The 18,202-nt window shown below is 33.6% G+C and overlaps 1 protein-coding gene across 4 annotated transcripts in view; it reads left to right on the top strand.

Annotated features, from left to right (window-relative positions):
• NBEAL1 (neurobeachin like 1) overlaps positions 1 to 18,202 on the top strand; it is a 167,636-nt gene that overhangs the window by 37,236 nt on the left and 112,198 nt on the right. For 2 of the 4 annotated variants that reach the window (XM_047869186.1, XM_047869185.1), the window contains exons 6-10: positions 662 to 744; positions 5,933 to 6,018; positions 9,351 to 9,657; positions 11,359 to 11,465; positions 17,865 to 17,951. In XM_047869186.1, coding sequence (XP_047725142.1) covers positions 662 to 744; positions 5,933 to 6,018; positions 9,351 to 9,657; positions 11,359 to 11,465; positions 17,865 to 17,951 — 670 coding nt within the window. The remainder of the gene's footprint in view (positions 1 to 661; positions 745 to 5,932; positions 6,019 to 9,350; positions 9,658 to 11,358; positions 11,466 to 17,864; positions 17,952 to 18,202) is intronic. The other 2 variants (XM_047869187.1, XM_047869188.1) reach the window with 2 other exon arrangements.

The following is an 18,202-nucleotide window of genomic DNA, read 5'->3' as shown; positions in this document are numbered from 1 at the left end:
GGCTCCACACTGCCAACACAGAGCCAGACATGGTGCTCGAACTCATGAACCATGAGATCATGACCTGAGCCCAAACCAAGAGTCAGACGCTCAAATGACTGAACTATCCAGGGGCCCCTACAGATTGGAAATTTTATTTAAAAAAAATTTTTTTTACTGTTTATTTTTGAGAGAGAGAGTCACAGAGTGTGAGTGGGGAGAGGAGCAGAGAGAGAGAGGAAGACACAGAATCCGAAGCAGGCCCCAAGCTCCAGCTGTCAGCACAGAGCCTGACATGGGACTCAAACCCATGAACTGAGATCATGACCTGAGCTGAAGTCAGATGCTTAACCAACTAAGCCACCCAGACGCCCCTACAGATTGGAAAACTTAAATGCCTAGTTCCTTTTTCTATTTCCAGTTGTTTAGAGACTTAACCTGGCTGCTGTGTTTCACCATGAATCATTTAAAATTTTTTTTCTTAATTCAAAAGAAGAAATCCTTTCATTGGTGAGCATTTAAATTATTGGCTAGACTTCCTTTTCAAGATTATGCCAGTCCTAGAGATGTATTTTTCAGTACCTAAATAAGAAGTAATATACTAAATTTATATTGTTTCTGTAATTATGCCATCTCTACTTGCTCATGTTATAATTTGTTATTAACTTCTTTTTAATAATAGACGAATCCTTAGTACTGTGGAAAAGAGCAGACAGAAATACAAACCAGCTTCTCTCACAGTGGAGTTTGTCCCTTTCTTTTATCGTAAGTATTAGTCCTATTTTCTCTTTGATTTTGATGTTACTCTGATCATTATTTATGCTTAAATTCTTTTTCTGATTGTGCTTGATTCAGCTTTGTGTATTTGTAAGATAAAGATTGTAAGGACCTATCACTGGAGTACTTGATTCGTATTTTGCTGTGATTAGTGTTCTTCCTCTTACTTAATTTACTGTTCTGAAAGTGTTTTTATTTAGAGAAGAGCTTAATATTTTAATGACTGTAGTATAGAACTTCAGAATTTTTACAGAAATAGAGGGGTGTGGACGCCCAGCCAGTGCATGACCACTGCACAGGAGCCTGAAACCAGGGCCTCCTGCCCAGGTGATAAATACCTGGCTGGGCTGTGAGCTGGTGTTGGCCTTGGGGATGAGGCCTTCCTTTTGCGATTGGGGCTTTTCAAAGCTTGAGTGCAGGCTGGGCCCAGGCTGCGTTTCGGGGAGGGGACCAACAGGTTTGCTCACCCCACAGGTGGATGGAGTAAGGGCAAAAAGAGCTTTGCATTTTCCTTCTCTTCCACCTCTGATACAGAATTGGATGCTGTGGTTTTATTATCATGGATTAAGAGTTCAGCTATTAAAGAAAAATTTTATGAACAAGCACTCCCAGGAATTTGAAGACATGGGAGAGAATAAATTCACCTGCACACCTATTTGTTTTTTGTTTTTTTTTTTTAGTGTTTATTTATTTTTGAGAGAGAGAGCAAGTGCACGTGAGTATGAGCGGGGGAGTGGCAGAGAGATGGGAGACACAGAATCCAAAGCAGACTCCAGGCTCTGAGCTGTCAGCACAGAGCCCGATGCTGGGCTCAAACTCCCCAGCCATGAGATCATAACCTAAAGTTAAGTCAATGCCTGACCGACTGAGCCACCCAGGCGCCCCATCCTACCCACCTATTTGTAGTGAATACAGTTCTTTGGTAGAAAAGTCAGATTCATGGATTCAACATGGGGACTTACCTGCACAGCAACTTTACAGTACCATAAAGATGAAGTGGCTGGTGACATATTCAACATGCTGTTCATGTTTATGGATTTTCTGGCTTTTAAAGAAATGTTTCTGGGCTATGGAACAGAAGGAGAAGGCTGGGTACTGGGTTTAAGCAGTGGTTTAGTGGTGAGTTTGTTGTGCAAATCATCTTCTTTGCCAGCTTCCCAGAGCAATCTGAGGCCCAAGGGCCCACCTCTGGGCAATGAAACCTTTCTAGATTGCCAGCTCACTAGACTAGAGGAGGCTAATGCTAGTATGATGTTTCCAAGATGAAAACATCTTGGAAAGACTGACTCTGTTCTGCAGCTGTTCATTAATGTTAAGTATTGGTGGGTCAGAAAGAAAATTACCTGACCCTCCTGGGACCTTTTTCTCCTGAAACACTCTCTTGTATTTGGTGATCCTGTTACTTTTTCTGGGGTAGACACCTCTCTCAGAGGCTTTTGAGTCAGGCTCCTGTAGAGCAATCCCAAGGCCAGCATTCTACCTGGGGGACCCCTTCCCTAGCATACATGTAGGTGTGTCAGCATTTGAAAAACCGACTGTCACCAACTCTCTTTGGCCAACAGTTTTTGCATTTCCCACTAGGCATTTTGTACACTAAGCTTTTTATATTCATCAACGTTTCAATCCTGTAGCCTTAATGGGGTTTTTGACTAGGAGTATTTATCCAGGGTGTTACTCAAAGCCAGCTGCCCATCTTGAAATTTCTGAAGCTCCTACTATCACAATTAGTCTTGACTATAGGAATCAACTAAGAGAGGTGTCCTTTACCCAAAAGCTACATGTGAAAATCAATTTCTTATCTTAATATTTGCTTCACAATCTTCTGCTAGTCCTGATATAGTCTCTCTGTTTCTTGAATTCTCTTTTAAGCATTTTTGAAAAAATGTTTTTAAGAAGATGAACATTCAGGCTAACCTAGTGGATGTAATGTTGGAACTGCCATGATTACCCACTTAAATTTCAAATTATAATATGCTGTGTGCTTTTTAGTTGTTAGTACTATGAAAGCCAAAATCCTTTCTGTCTTGGTGTTTCTATTTTATTTTATTTTTTTATTATTATTATTTTTAGTGTTTATTTATTTTTGAGGGAGAGGGACACAGAGTGTGAGTGGGGAAAGGGCAGAGAGAGAGGGAGACACAGAATTCAAAGCAGGCTCCAGGCTCTGAGCCGTCAGCACAGTGCCCGATGTGGGGCTTGAACCCATGAACCATGAGATCATGACCTGATCTGAAGTTGGACGCCCAACCGACTGAGCCACCCAGGTACCCTGGTGTTTCTATTTTAGTGAACACCAATGAATGTGTACTTATGCTGAAAGTAGGCTAAAAGGTATCTTTTTCTTATAGCAAGTTAAGGTTTGCTAAAACCCTTTCTGTATAAATCAGTTCATTAGGTTTTCTGTTGAGGTAAGGAGTTCCTTCTTCCTATCAAAATCTACTAAGATGGTTTCCATGGGTGTAAGCAGTTCAGCATCAGTAGGATATAGAGAACAGCTTTACTGGTCATTTGTTTGCTTTTATTCAGTACAGTGGTTGAACATTACTGACCAGAAAACATGATGTTACGTCTCTAGAAAGAAGAAAAAACATAGTAGTTGAATTCCCAATGTGTTAACTTTCTCTTTCTAGCTATATATGGTTACGTTTATTTATTATTTGTTACTTTTTAATATTAAAAAGTAAAAATAAAATTCTGAACTGACTTTTCATTTGGCTGTTCTGGAAGGATGAGCTACAGGTTATGTGTTTTTTCTGTACTGATGTGGCACTTATTGAATACTTTTGTACCATGAGTTAAAAGAAACTTAAGAGAATTGGCTACTCTATGTGTGTCCTATGTGGACTTTAGTTTTCTTTCTTAAAAAATGATTGTGCCATAGTTCAAGAATATAGAAAATACTGCAAAATATATAAAAGGAACACCTTGTGCTTCCCACTCATTTGTCAGATCTTAATATTTTGCCATATTTGTTTTGGTTCTCTATTCTTTTTTTCGTAAGAATTAAAACAAGGCAGAAATAGTCCTTTGTTTGAGTGCTTGGTGAAGATGATTGCAAAGCCCACTCTGTTTGACCACCAGTAGCTGATTTCTGGATTCTCTTTTTTTTGTTCACATACCTGCCCTTACTATATTATCACACTGTATTGATTACTGTAACTTTATGCCAAGTCTTGAAGTAATTCCTCAGCCTTGTTATTTTTCAGAATTTTCTTGGGTATTCTGAATCCCTTACATTTTTATATACATTTTAGAAGCCAATTTAATTTTTTAAAAATGGCTGATTTTTAATATTTTTACAAAAAGCCTTGCTGGGATATTGTTTGGAATTGTATTCAATCTATGGAAGCATTTTAGGAGAATTAACATCCTAAGAATACTGAGACTTCCAATTCATGAATCTGATAGATCTCATTATTTTTTTGTTACTTGTTTCTTCAATATTTTATAGTTTATAGCATGTAGATTGTGCATATATTTTGATAATTTATCCCAAAGAAATTATCACAAGTACTTATAAATATAAAGGTCTTTAAAATAAACTAGACTTTTTAAAAAGTGAGTTTTATTTTCATTGCCTGTCTTTGATAAAGACATGTCTGTCCCTTTCTACCAATGGTAGTATTCCTTGACTTTCCTTCATAATATTTCTTGCCTGCTTTGTCAGATGCTAATAAAACCACTCCATCATTCTTATGATTAAAGTTTACATGGTATATATCTTTTTATATCCTTTATATGTGTTTTCTGTGTGTCTCCTGTGGGTGAGTAGAAGTCTGTCATCTTGCAGCTCAGTGTCAAATCTGATAGTCATTCAACTTGAAACCTCTTGGTAGGTTTTTGCTGGTCTTGTGGGATTTCACTTTGACTCACAGTGAGCCCTGTATTTCTGGAGTACTTTCCCTGTATAGCTTCTTCCACTCCAGTACTACTTCACAAATTCTAGTTGCCTAGGCCTCCCCAAACTTTATCTCCTAAGTCAGCAAATAGCTATATTCTTTTAGGGTTCCCCTTTTCTTGGTAGTTGTCAGAACATGTCTACAACAGGAAGCTGAGATAATCCTTGGGCTCACTTTGCATCTATTGAGAGAAGGAAAATTTCTAGGATGTATAAATTTCTACTTACTTTGTCTAATTTTCTAGTTATTTGTAGTAGGAAGCCACATAAAATGACAGTTGTTCCAACATAGCAGGAATCATTTAACTTTTTAAATGTAAATTGCTATCAATACATTTACCTCAAAGCTGTTTCTTATTGGTAATGTTTGTTATGTATAAAATTGGAAATAATTCTGTTGTTACAGTCTTGTCTGTGTGTGTAATGATACATGCAAAAAGATATTCATTACTGGGTTATTTGAATATTAAAGAAGAAAATCATAAAAGTTTATCAGTAGAGAACTGCTTAAGTAAATTAAGGTACGCCATTGTAATGGTCATGAAAATGAATAAGGAAGATGTGTATGTTAAGATGTAATAATACCCAGTGTATATTATGTTAAAACAAAAAAAAACATGATGCAGTAGGATATCTATAGCCTTTTTTTTTTTTTAAGGTGTGGAGAGCAGGGTAAATTGAGGCATAGGTTTGAGGGAGACTTATATTTGCTTGTCAGTTCTTTTATACTATTTTAATTATTCTTCGTCATGTGCATGTATAACCTTTTAAAAACAATACACTACTTTATAAATTAAAAGGAAGATTGCTGTTGGTACCAGAACTTTAGAATGTTTGCCCTGGAGTAAACCCAGAAAATCCTTTTGTCCAACTCTTCTAATTTTATTATTGAATAATTATTGTCAATTATACTAATAAGATGCAGTAGTAGTAGTAAAAAAAAAAAATCTAATTTTCTGTCAGATTTCAGTTTGCTTCTAACTTTGTCACTTAGCTCTATAACTTTAGGCAAGACATTCCATTTGCTTATTTATAAATGGGGGCAAAATACCCTCATATGGAGTATTAGAGAATTAAATGAGATAAATAGGTTATCTAAAATACTAGCTGATAGGTGGTTTCTTTTCCTTTACTATGAAAAAATGCATATCAACCTTGCCTTTTAACAAATTTTAGCCTTTTCATAGTTTTTAATATTTCAGTGTCAGACATTCCTTACAGATAAATCATACTGTGAAAGAGAAATCTTATTTGTTTATTTGTGTATTATATTCACAGAGTGTTTTCAGGAAAGCGAACATCTCAAGGAAAGTCTTAAGTGTTGCTTATTGCATCTCTTTGGAGCCATTGTAGCCGGTGGGCAGGTGAGGAAAGTGTTAAAAGTTAATATTTAAAACAGTAGTTAACAGTGCAAAAAGTTTTCCATGGATTATTTTAATGTATTCTTTTTCTTTTTATAATTTCATGAACCACACAAATATTTTTCTGAGTTTGTGTCTTGTTTAAAACTACTCTTTTATTTGTTAAAACTTCTTCAAAAACCTAAGTAATAATTTTACTTAAAATATAACAATATATAATAACTTATAATAAACTAACAATAAAATTACTGCATAAATAACCATATTTAACAATTTTTTATTTTAAGTTCTTAGTTGTATTGACTTTCAGCTACTAGTTCTTTCTTTAGAGCATAGAGTCAGCCCTGTTAGTCTACATGGTGAAATCAACTCAAAATTAAATATACATGAATTAATCACTGTTCTGTCAACTTAATTACTAAATGCATATATACAAGGTTTATATGCACTTTTTCAACAAACTCAGCTAGTTTTTTTATTACTCACAAGAAGGAAATTCTAGTAATACTTGTTTCTTTATGTTTGAAGGTGTCTGTGGTAGACTTTGAGTGTAACTACTAGTTGAAAACAGGATTATAGTTCAGAAAGAACATCCTACATGTTTTCTTTAGGCACACAGTTTAGATCAGAATTTCTAACACTTTTTGTAACACATATGCCCTCTATAAAGTCCCTTGTCAGAATGTTTCAAATGCATAAAATAAAACACATAGGATCACAAAGGAAACTAGTTACGCTGAAATCAGTTACTAAAATACTAAGATAAATTTCTAACATAGTGATCTGTGCTTAGAACACACTAAAAGAGATACAGCATCAAGTCTAGTAACAAATGCAATTTCAAAAAAAGAGACAAACCTGGTATTTTGAGATATTACTGTAACTGTAATATATGAAAATTTATATGATTTCTATTGATAACAGAGTTACAGCTGTTGTTAATAATACTACTTTTTTCCTAGTGGGCTACCTTGCCTTTCCCTCTTCACTCTAGTAGAGGAATCTGTTTTTTTGTGAGAGTGATGGTGGCTAGAATCTTATTTTTCAGTTTGTGTGCTCTGTCACCTTCCTTTGTTAGCTCATATCCTTCTTTTGTATCAGTATCTCCCTATTTCCATCATTTCTCCACTACTAAGAATAAGAATTAATGAGTATACATGAATAAAATTGGAAATGACATTGTTTTTGACTATTGGAGAAGCTGATCGGATCCCATTACCATTTTGAACACACAGAGACTTGTTCTTGTTAGTGCCAGGGGTAATCAACCCCTGAGAGACCTCTAGTGATTAAAATTAACATAGAAATCAAGTAGATACTAGAAGGCCAATTTATTATTTTATGTACTGAAAATATTCAAAATCCTTTTAATCAGGTTATAGCTATAGTTACAGCTGTTTTGAGGTCAGAAGGTTATTTATTGAATATAGGGATAGGTACCAGGATATTTAGACGAATGAAATATCTAAAGATATAAGAATGGACTTGTCATAAACAGCAGAAAAACTGAAGTCCCATGACTGGTCTTCCTTCTCAAAGCATTGTGCCTGGGCTTCCCATTGGCATATTTGTTCTATTTTGTGTTAAGAGGATGGGCTTTGGAGCCAGACTGACATAGGTTTGAATTCCGTGTCCATCTCTCATTAGTTCTGTGACTTTGGATGAAAACTATTTACATGTGTTTTAGTTTCTTTATTTATAATATGGAAATAATAACACTATAAGGTAGTCATAAGGACCAAATGGTGCATAATATATGTAAGGCATTTGCTTGTAAGAACTAATTTGGTGGCTCTAGGATCTTCAGGGACTCAGGTTCCTTTGAATGTCAATTTGTTACTATTTCTTTTGCTACAAGATTAGTTTTTAGAGTTTTGGCTATCTGCATTGTGTCTGTATTTTGGGCACAAAAATGGGGGGGGGTGGTGAGGGAGACAAATGGCAACTATCTTTAAAGGAGATACTGAAAAGCTGATACACATCTTTTTTTTTAATCTCATTTTCCAAACTCCATGAGATAACTACAACAAAGGAAAATATGTCTAGATAAAAAATTGGGTAAAACTTGCTTCCTCAGCTTCCTTGGCAGCAGGGGAAGTTAGGAAATGTAATTTTTATTCCTGGTAGCCACATGTCCAGTGAAATATCAGGGGTTCTTTTGATAAGGAAGTGGAGGAAATGGATGTTGGGTATTCTATAGGCAGTTTCTTTTAATTTTTTTTGTTTAATGTTTATTTATTATTGAGACAATGTGAGACACAGAGTGCAAGCAGGGGAGGAGCAGACAGAGGGAGATACAGAATCTGAAGCAAGCTCCAGGCTCTGAGCTGTCAGCCCAGAGCCCGACACGGGGCTTGAACTCATGAACCATGGGATCATGACCTGAGCCGAAGTCAGATGCTTAACTGACTGAGCCACTCAGGCGCCCCTATAGGCGGTTTCTTTCAAAGTAGCATTTGTTATTATTGATATTACTTATTTTGTTGGTAATTACCAGTTCTAATGGCTTAAGTGCTATTATTTTCAGATTATTTTTGCATAACTGTGTTTGATTCATTATCTATCAGTTTAACAGATTTGGACAAAATATATGGTTTTTTTCCAAGTTTAATGGGTCACCCTGAATAGCTACCAATAACTTAGAATTCAGAAATGTTTGCAGAATCAAAGTCAAGCCAGTTGTCTTATTTATCTATATCATTTGGGATGGGTTTGCTATAACCAACAGGAAACCCTAGAGAAGCTTAACCAAATTGAGATGTTTGTTTTTATTCTTGCATAACAAATCCAGATGTAAGCAGTTCTGGGCTGATATAGCAACTCCATGGTATCATCAAGGACTAAGTCCTTCTGCATTTCTATTTTCTCTTTAGCCTGCTACTTTAATTCTTGGGTTTGTTTCTTAATGATTTAAAGGTGGCTCCAAGCATCATGTCTGCATTCCAGGCAGGAAAAAGGTGAAAAGGCCAAGAGCCAAGGGTCCTTCTATTTTTATTTGTAAAGTTATGTTTTCTTCATAGCTTTCTGGCATATGTTCTTGACCAGAACCATGTCACATGGCTACCACTAGCTGCAAGGGAGGGTGGTAAACACGTTTTCTATGTGGGCAGATTGCTATCTGAATAAAATCAGAAATCTAGTAATCTAGTGAGGAAATGAAGACTTAATCTGCATAAAACACTAGCATTGCCCATCAAAGTATATGTTTAAATTTTTTTATATGTTGATTTATTAAAAGAAAAAGTCCACACATTTATTAAACTCTCTTTGTTTTTGCAAACATACAGAACTTCAGTTAGGTTTGGATTTTATTTTTATTATCTCTCATGTTTCAGAGGAATGCTTTGCAAGCAATTTCTCCAGCTACCATGGAAGTTCTTATGAGAGTTTTGGCAGACTGTGATTCCTGGGAGGATGGAGATCCTGAAGAAGTGGGTAGGAAGGTAGAACTTACTCTGAAGTGCCTTACAGAAGTGGTACATATCCTTCTCACTAGCAGCTCTGACCAGCGTCAAGTGGAAACCAGCACTCTTTTGGAGAACTATTTTAAATTGCTAAATTCAGATCATTCAGCTTTACCTAATCAAAGGAGGTCGAGACAGTGGGAAAGCCGATTCATAGCTCTACAGATAAAAATGTTGAGTAAGTATTACATAAAGTTTATTACACTCCGTTTTCTCTGAATCTTTTTTTTAGACTTATTTGAAATTCAAGACCATTGTATAGGAAGTATCGATTGTTTAATTCAGCTATTGTGTGACTTTAGATTTTGACTTCAAAATAATTAATATGGAATTGATTTGTTAACAGCGTCTTTGCTTTAACAGTGACAAAATTGAGACTTTATTAATTTTTTGAAAGCGTAATCCACTAAAATCATCAATCTTAAGAAAGCTATTATTTTCAAATTCTAGGAAAAGTAAATTTTCAGGAGGTGCCATTTGCATTATCTGACCTATGGCAAAGAGTCACATATGATCAATTTTATATGTGCTTCTATAAATCTCTATAGGGGTCAGGTTAACATCTGTCCTTTCTCTAGAGGGCCTCTGTTTTGTTTTGTTTTGTTTTGTTTTGTTTTGTTTTGTTTTGTTTCTTCAGAGCCTCTATGTATGTTTCTCTTGTTTCTCTTGCTGTCTCTTTGTGTTTTTTGGTTTGTCATTCTTTGCTTATATGTCCCTATCTCTGTAAACTCTATCAATATATGTGATTTCTTATTGTATTCCCCTGTCACATTGATAGATACAAGTATTATTAATTGAGTTTCTTTTTATAGAAGTAAAATATTTTCATTACAGCTATCCTGGGAAATTTGGATAAGTAAAAAGAAAAGCTTTTTATATCCTACCACCCAGACATATCCAACATTAATGATTTATTGTGTAGCTCTAGAGACTTAACGTGCTTGTGTGAGGGCATGTGTGCTGTCTAATTTAAAAATATTGGACACCAGAATCTTGATGAAACTTGATCTCTTACAACTGTTTCTGTAGGAAAATAAGATTCATTTTATCTAGTTTCTGTTATTTTATATGATATGTTACATTTTGTAATTGTAATAAATTATAAATTTATAAGAAGTTTGAGTCTATATTAATGGACTTCTTATTTGTTAAAAACTATCACATTACTTATGTAGATTATCCCTAGATTTCTGAATGAGGATATCTTTTCAGTAGGAAACAAGAACAAACCATCATTACAAATGGATTAATTCCCTAAGTCTCATTTTCTTAATGGCCACATGCTAATTTTTTACTGTGTGATGAGACTGTGTTGCAAAACATAACTAGATGTTGCTTATTTGTTAGTAGCAAGCTATACTTGAGCATTATAATCGAATAACAGCTACTTAAGTCTCTGGGAAATATATATCACTCTTAGGTATAAAAACAAATATTGTCAATAATAAATTATAAATGTCTACTTTTCTTAACAAGTAATAAGTACAGTTTTGTTTTGTACTCTCCATCCCTATTTTTTCCTAACTAATTTTACATCCCTTTGTCGACTGAAAAGCCTAAATTAAAAATACGGCCAAAGTATGGGGCACATGGGTGGCTCAGTTGGTTGGTTGTCTGACTTCGGCTCAGGTCATGATCTCACAGATAATGAGTTTGAGCCCCATATTGGGCTCCGTGCTGATAGCTCAGAGCCTGGAGCCTGCTTCAAATTCTGTGTCTCCCTCTCTCTCTGCCACTTCTCTACTCATGTTCTGTGTTTCTCTGTCTCAAAAATAAATAAACATTAAAAAAATAAAAAAAATATATGGCCAAAGTAAATGTTTCAGTGATTCCAAATTTCCCACTTTATAAATGGACTATTTTGTTTTTATTTTCCCAGATACCATCACAGCCATGTTAGACTGCACTGATAGACCTGTTCTTCAGGCCATTTTTCTTAACAGTAATTGCTTTGAACATCTCATACGACTGCTACAGAATTGCAAGGTATTTTTCTGTTATTATTGTGTTTGGTTTTAAAAAGCTATCATTTTGTTTATGCTTTGATTCAAATTTGAACATATTACTAATTTTCTTTTTTATTGTGATAAAAAGCACATAAAATTTACCATTTTAACGGGTGTAGTTGAGTGGTATTAAATGCATTCACATTGTTGTACAACTGTCACCACCATCCATTCTTCATAAGTCTACATCTTATAGAACTGACTCTATATCCATTAAATAATTCCACATTCTCCTTCCCCTAGCCCCTGACAACCACCTTCCTGTCTCTAAGTACCTCATGTAAGTGGTGTCATACAGTATTTGTCTTTTTGTGACTGGTTTATTTCACTTAGCGTAATAGCCTCAAGATTCATCCATGTTGTAGCATATTGCAGAATATTCTTCCTTTTTTATTTAGGCTTAATAATATTCCATAGGATATACATACCACAATGCTGCTATGGAACATGAATATACACATATCTCTTTGAGACTCTGTTTTCAGTTCTTTTGGATATATTCCGGAAGTGAGATTGCTGGATCATATAGTAATTAAATTTTTAAAAAGTTTTTGAGAAACCACCTTACTGTTTTCCATAGTGACTCTGCCATTTTACAGTCTTGCCAACAGTGCACAAGGGTTCTGATTTCTTCACATTTTCCTTCAGTTATTTTCTTCTTTTTGATAGTAGCTGTTCTAATTGCTGTGAAATGGTATCTCATTGTGATTTCGATTTGTCTTTCTTTAATAACTAGTGATACTGAGCATTTCCTCATGTGCTTATTGGCTATTTATAAATATTCTTTGGAGAAATGTATATTTAAGTTTGTGTGTTTTTTAATTGGGTTTGGTTTTTATCGTTGACTTTTAGTCTTTTGTTGTGCATTGTTAAAATTTGGTGTGAGCACTTGATGCATATAATTTTGTGCTTGTTTCATGTAAGATGATTTTGTTTGCGTTTTTCTGTGTTATGATTTTAATATCTACATAATATTATATTAAGTGGATGTATCATAATTTACATAACTATTCCCTATTGGCTGATACTCAATTTACTTCTAATTTTTTTGCCATTACATAACTCTTTCAAGTTTCATAGAACAGAATTCTATTCCTAGTAGAATTACTAGGTCAAGGGGCATAAAATTTTGTGCTTTTTTAAAATTAGGGAAGTGGGGTGCCTGGGTGGCTCAGTCAGGTAAGCCTCTGACTCTTGATTTCAGCTCAGGTCAAACATTAAAAAAAAAAAAATGAAATTAGAGAACACTGCATAAAACAACTTGTAAATAATTGGGAAATATGGAAAAGCAGAATAATAGAAATAGTGTTAATGTTCTTGATATATCCTGCCAATTTTCTTATTATTTTTCTTATTTTTTACTAATTTATACTTTTGACAGATTTGTGTGTATGTAATAACTAATGTCTCTTACTATATCATATTTTCATAAATTTCAAGATTGTATCAGATATTTTTTACAGAGCTTCTTGAAAAGCCTTTGAAAATAAAACTACGGGGTGCCTGGGTGACTCAGTTAAGCCTCTGACTCTTCATTTTGGCTCAGGTCATGATCTTATGGTTGTGGGATTGATCCTTGCGTTATGCTCTGAACAGAGTATGGAGCCAGCTTGGGATTCTGCTCTCTCTCTCTCTTTCTCTAAACCTCCCTTGCTTATGCTTACTTGCTCTCCCCCTCAAAAATATATAAACTTTAAAAATGCCTGCAAAATATAATTATATTTTAAAAAAAGAAAGAGAAACTACTTCAGATAATTCTTTCTGTTTGAGGTATCCCTTTCATGGACTCTTTGCTAAAAAATACTAGGGTTTCATTCTGATTTTTGAGAATATTCCAGTATAAGGATTTTAATATCAGCTCCTTGAATTTTTCCACACTGTTAGGAGAGATATCTCTGAAAGCATTTATGTCACTATATTTTTTAGCTTATAGTGAAATAGTAAAGAAATAGCATAAAATAATAAAGAATGTATTGATGAAGTCAATAATGATGAATATTTATGAAGTCAATGGAAGTACTAATCTGTCACTAGGGAGTGAAGATGCCTCCCCTACCTTTTAAAAATTATTTCTTGGGAATGTATTCCTAGGAAGATTAAAAGAGTATAAAATAACTGTTTATAAAACCTTTTGTTTGTTGTAAAAAAAAAAAAAAGTAGTGTGGCTTTATCAGTTATAAAGGCAATTTCAGTGATAAAGACAAAATGTCCCATGTGTAGAGACTCTACCAGTCACACATTATAAAAGAGTAAATCACTAGGATAAAATTTAGTTCCTACTAAAATTGATTAGTGTTTTTCTTCAATATATGACAGTCAGATATATTAAAAATCTCTATCTTATCATGGTCAACAGTATCTTTTTTAAAAGTGCACAGCTTTTTGGCATAGCTGTAATGATGTTGAGCTAATAATATAAAAGCTCTTTCTACTGTAGTATAGACCAGAATTTCTTGTAATTTAGATCTTGAAACTTGCTGATAGTCATAATGTTTTAAAATTTAATTATTTTATACCACCTATCACACTTTGTTTTGAGATAGGCAATGCTAGAAAAGAAACCCATTTCAGAGGGGAAAGCCAGGCTTTGGGACCCCATCCCTCTCTGCTGCAGGTGGTCTTCTTCTAGGCAGGAATTCTAGTCAGAATCACTAAAAGCTCATCACCAAACATTACAGTGATTAAGTCTGAAAAGTGTGGGGGAACCTTTGAAATAAACTGCCCAATTCTTTCATTCCACAAATGAAGAAATATGTCATAAGAGATTAAATGATTAACACAAAGTTAGTACTAGTACACAATGGAGGTAGATTTCTTACCCAGGTATTCTGACCCTAAGTTCACTGGTTGTATGTAGTTTTGTTGTACTGGTACTTAAGGTCAGTAGAAAAATGTTTTCTTTGTGTTAAATATAGGGGAAGTACAGGTTTTATTGATTAAACATATTTGATAGAGATAGGTTAATATGATTCTTAAATATATAAAAATATTTGGTGTCTTGTGAAAACTTAAGTTCTTAAATATATTACAGGATGCTATAGATGTCTATGATTGACTTTTTATTAAAGTATTTTGCTGTAAGTAATGAATAATTTTTTCTGTTTTATATAGTAATACAGAATCAAGACAATTATTGTTTGAATATTCAGACCTAGAGGAAACATTGTAAACTAAAGCTTAAAGTGTCACAAACATTTTATGAATCACATGGAGAACTTTAGGCTGATTGCTGTAGTTTCTGTGCTTTTCTTTTTCTGTGAGATTCACCAGCCAGTTTATGCATTTATTTCCTGAACTATTTGTGTAAAGACTTCCGGTTTGTCAAAATGAGTTTCATCATACTGTAAAGTACTTAGAATATATTTCAGTAGAATCATACATTTAACTTTTCTGAAAGCTATGATGAACTTTAAACATTTAAGAGTTGTTTTGTTTCACTATATTACATTTTGGAAGGGGGACGTGCTTTGGATTAATGTAAAAATTATTTTTAAAAGCTGTCCAATTCAGTATTTGAATTGAGAAGAAAATAACAACAAATTTCTAGTAATAAAGAGGAGGGTTCAAAACCATTACATATACTTTAGCACTCTGCTTGAAGTTTTAATCAGTTTTTTAAAAATATAGATGTTGCAGCATATTATAAATGTGTAAAGGTCTATTTGAGGACTAAGTCATAAGATTCTGGAAAGCTGTTGATATTTTGGTCTTGTTTGCATCCCTTATTTTGTTCTCTTCACATTCTTCCTTTCCTTCTCCACTTCTGCCCCTGAAAATCAACTAGAACAAAAATTTAGCATCAAGGCAGTAGTAAAAATGAAAATTTATAAAAGGAGCAACTGAGGGATGATTTGTGGAAAAGACTGTTGGAGGTGGATATAAAATGGTATAATTCAAAGCTGGATTTTGGGAGTTGGCACCTGCCTGGATTCATACACACTGACTATTTGAACAAATTTCTTTTCATTTTTTAGAACAGATTTTTATTTAGATTCTTAAGCAATAATCAGTTATAGATTTTGGAGGAAAAGATACATAAAAAATATATTTTCTCAATCTTTTTGTAAAACATGTATGTATATATAAATATTTAAATTTTAAAATTGTGGCAAAATACACATAATATTTTTATATATATTTTTTAATGTGGATATATTTTCCTTTACAAATTTGGAATACCAGTGAATATTTTTGTATCCTGCTTTTAAATGTATTATATCCTGACTCTTCCCATATACCATCATATATTTTTCAAAACAGTATTTTTTTTAATGTTTTTATTTATTTTTGAGAGAGAGAGAGAGAGAGCAGAAACAGGGGAGGGGCAGAGGGAAAGGGAGAAACAGATTCTGAAGCAAGCTCCAGGCTCTGAGCTGTCAGCACAGAGCCTAATGCAGGGCTCGAACCCATGAACTGGGAAATCATGATCTGAGCTGAAGTTGGACACTTAACTGATTGAGCCACCCAGGCACCCCAAAACAGTATTTTTAATGACTACAAATATTTCAACCCAAGGTTCTCAAAGTATGGGTTCCCCAGAATCATTTTAGGGAATCTGCAAAGTCTGATCTTAACATTTCAGTTTGAGGCTAGATTGTTTTTTCATAAACTTGAATCAAACAATATTATCATAACAGTCTGAATGTAAAAGTAAATATTAGAATTCATTTATCTTCTATCAAGTCAGACATTTAAAGAAATTATAAAACGTAAAAGAAGTGCCAATCTCAGTTAAGTATATTTGGAAAATAGAGTGGGTTTTTTCCCCATAAATGTGTTACTTATGTCAGCCTGTAATAGGTTTATTTTTTTGAATGAATAAGCAAATATTTTTTTAAATGTCTTTATTTTAATTTCTTATATGGTGAATATTGATAGGTGATATAACCCACATAAAGAGAATTTCTTTGGGGTTCTCAGTAATTTTTAAGACTGTTAAGTGGTCCTGAGGCCAGAAAGTTTCAGGACTTCCCTTTCAGTCTATGGATGAACCATAATTTATTTAAGTATTCTGCTATTTAAGGATATTGGGGCAGTTTCTTACTTTTTGCTGTTGTAAATAAAGCTGAAGTGAGGATCTCGATTCTAAAACCTTTTCTGACCATTTTTTAGGTAAATGTCTAGAAATACAATTATAGACTTAAAGAGTAATTTTAGGATTCTTGATATGGATTGCTTTCTGGGAAGACTTCACTCATTTTTGCTTTCATCAGTTTTTAGCATTCCTGTGTTCCTGTACCAGATAATATGGAATACTATTGTTTAAAAAATTTTTGTTATTAATAACAGCTTTCATTTACTAAACCCTATTATGTGTCAGACATTGTATTAATAACCTAGCATGGATTATTTTATTTAATCTGCACAACTATTTCATGAGATATTCTTTTCCCTTTTGAGAAAGTAAGCTCAGAGAAGTTAAGTAGTTTTCCTTAAAACCAGACAGCTAATAAGTAGCAGAACCAAGATTCAAATCCAGGTTTCTGATTCCAAAGCCTGTGTTATGTACACTAATCTATTTATAGGTTAAACTTTATATATGCTCTGCATATCATATCATGCCTTATCTTTATCTGTTTTATTTTATATTGCCTTATTTCAGTATATTACTGGACTTTTCTATTTTCTGAAATGATAGAACTTCCTAAGAAGAACTTCCTTCCTTGGATGCTCTTGATAAATTCTTTTATAAGTCTTTCTATTCTTTCCCTTTTCACTTTCATTTGAATTAACTTTTTATCCAAAATGTGACTGAGATCTTTTGGAATGCTAGTTTTCCATACTTAAACAAAAATACTTGATTCCCTTAGCAATCCTCATGTTTATCAGAGAAAATCCTTAATCCCCCTTTTATAGAAGCTAATATAAATTATGCCCAACTCTTGATAATTTGAAAAATATGTATACCTTTTTCAAAGTACAGTAGCATATTTGAGAGTCTGAGAAGCATTTTCAAAAAGAAACTTTAAAAGGTAGGTTAGCTTCTACAAATATACTTGATTACAGAATCCTCACTGTACATTATTTACTACAGTATCTTTAATCTGTCTCACTAACAAATTTCCTTATCTATGAGACATTTTCCGCTAATTCTTTAAGAATTTAGGAATATTAACTAATTTACTTGTTGCTATTATTATTTTAGTAATTTTCAGTTCCAAGAGAGAAATAAATACCAATTTATTGTATAGTATATGACCTAATGTTAGTTTGTAATCCAAAAAGTGAATAGTTGATTTGTCAGTTTAAAATAGTATTCTTCACGAATGGATTCTTGGATTTATTTTCAAGAGACATGGAAATCCATTAAATTTCATTTCTGCTTATAGGTAACAATTTAATGTTCTTTCTCCATTATTCTTATCTCTGTTTTTAACAGCTGTTTTTAAATGCTAACAATAAGGTGGCAGACAAGAACGAGAAAGACCTTGCCAACAAATTACTGACAGAAATGAATGAGGACCAGGTATCTACAAAGCCTGCATCTTGTTTCAGCTGAAGTCCAAAATCAGTCAATGGGAGCAACTATTCCTGTACTTTTCTTCTTATGTCTTAAAATACACCAACACTATCTAATCCTAATGTTCATTAATTATTTTTGAAAATTGTTAAAAAAATTAAAAATTTTTTTCATCTAAAAGATAAATCTGTTGAAATCTTGGTGGTTGATGTAAATGATCAACAGTATTCCATCTTTGTATGTGTGTATTCTTGTCA

The sequence above is a fragment of the Prionailurus viverrinus genome, chromosome C1, assembly GCF_022837055.1.
Source record: "Prionailurus viverrinus isolate Anna chromosome C1, UM_Priviv_1.0, whole genome shotgun sequence".
Lineage (NCBI taxonomy): Eukaryota > Metazoa > Chordata > Mammalia > Carnivora > Felidae > Prionailurus > Prionailurus viverrinus.
Note: the sequence above shows the minus strand (reverse complement) of the source record. Positions and strands in the feature narration are given on the sequence as shown.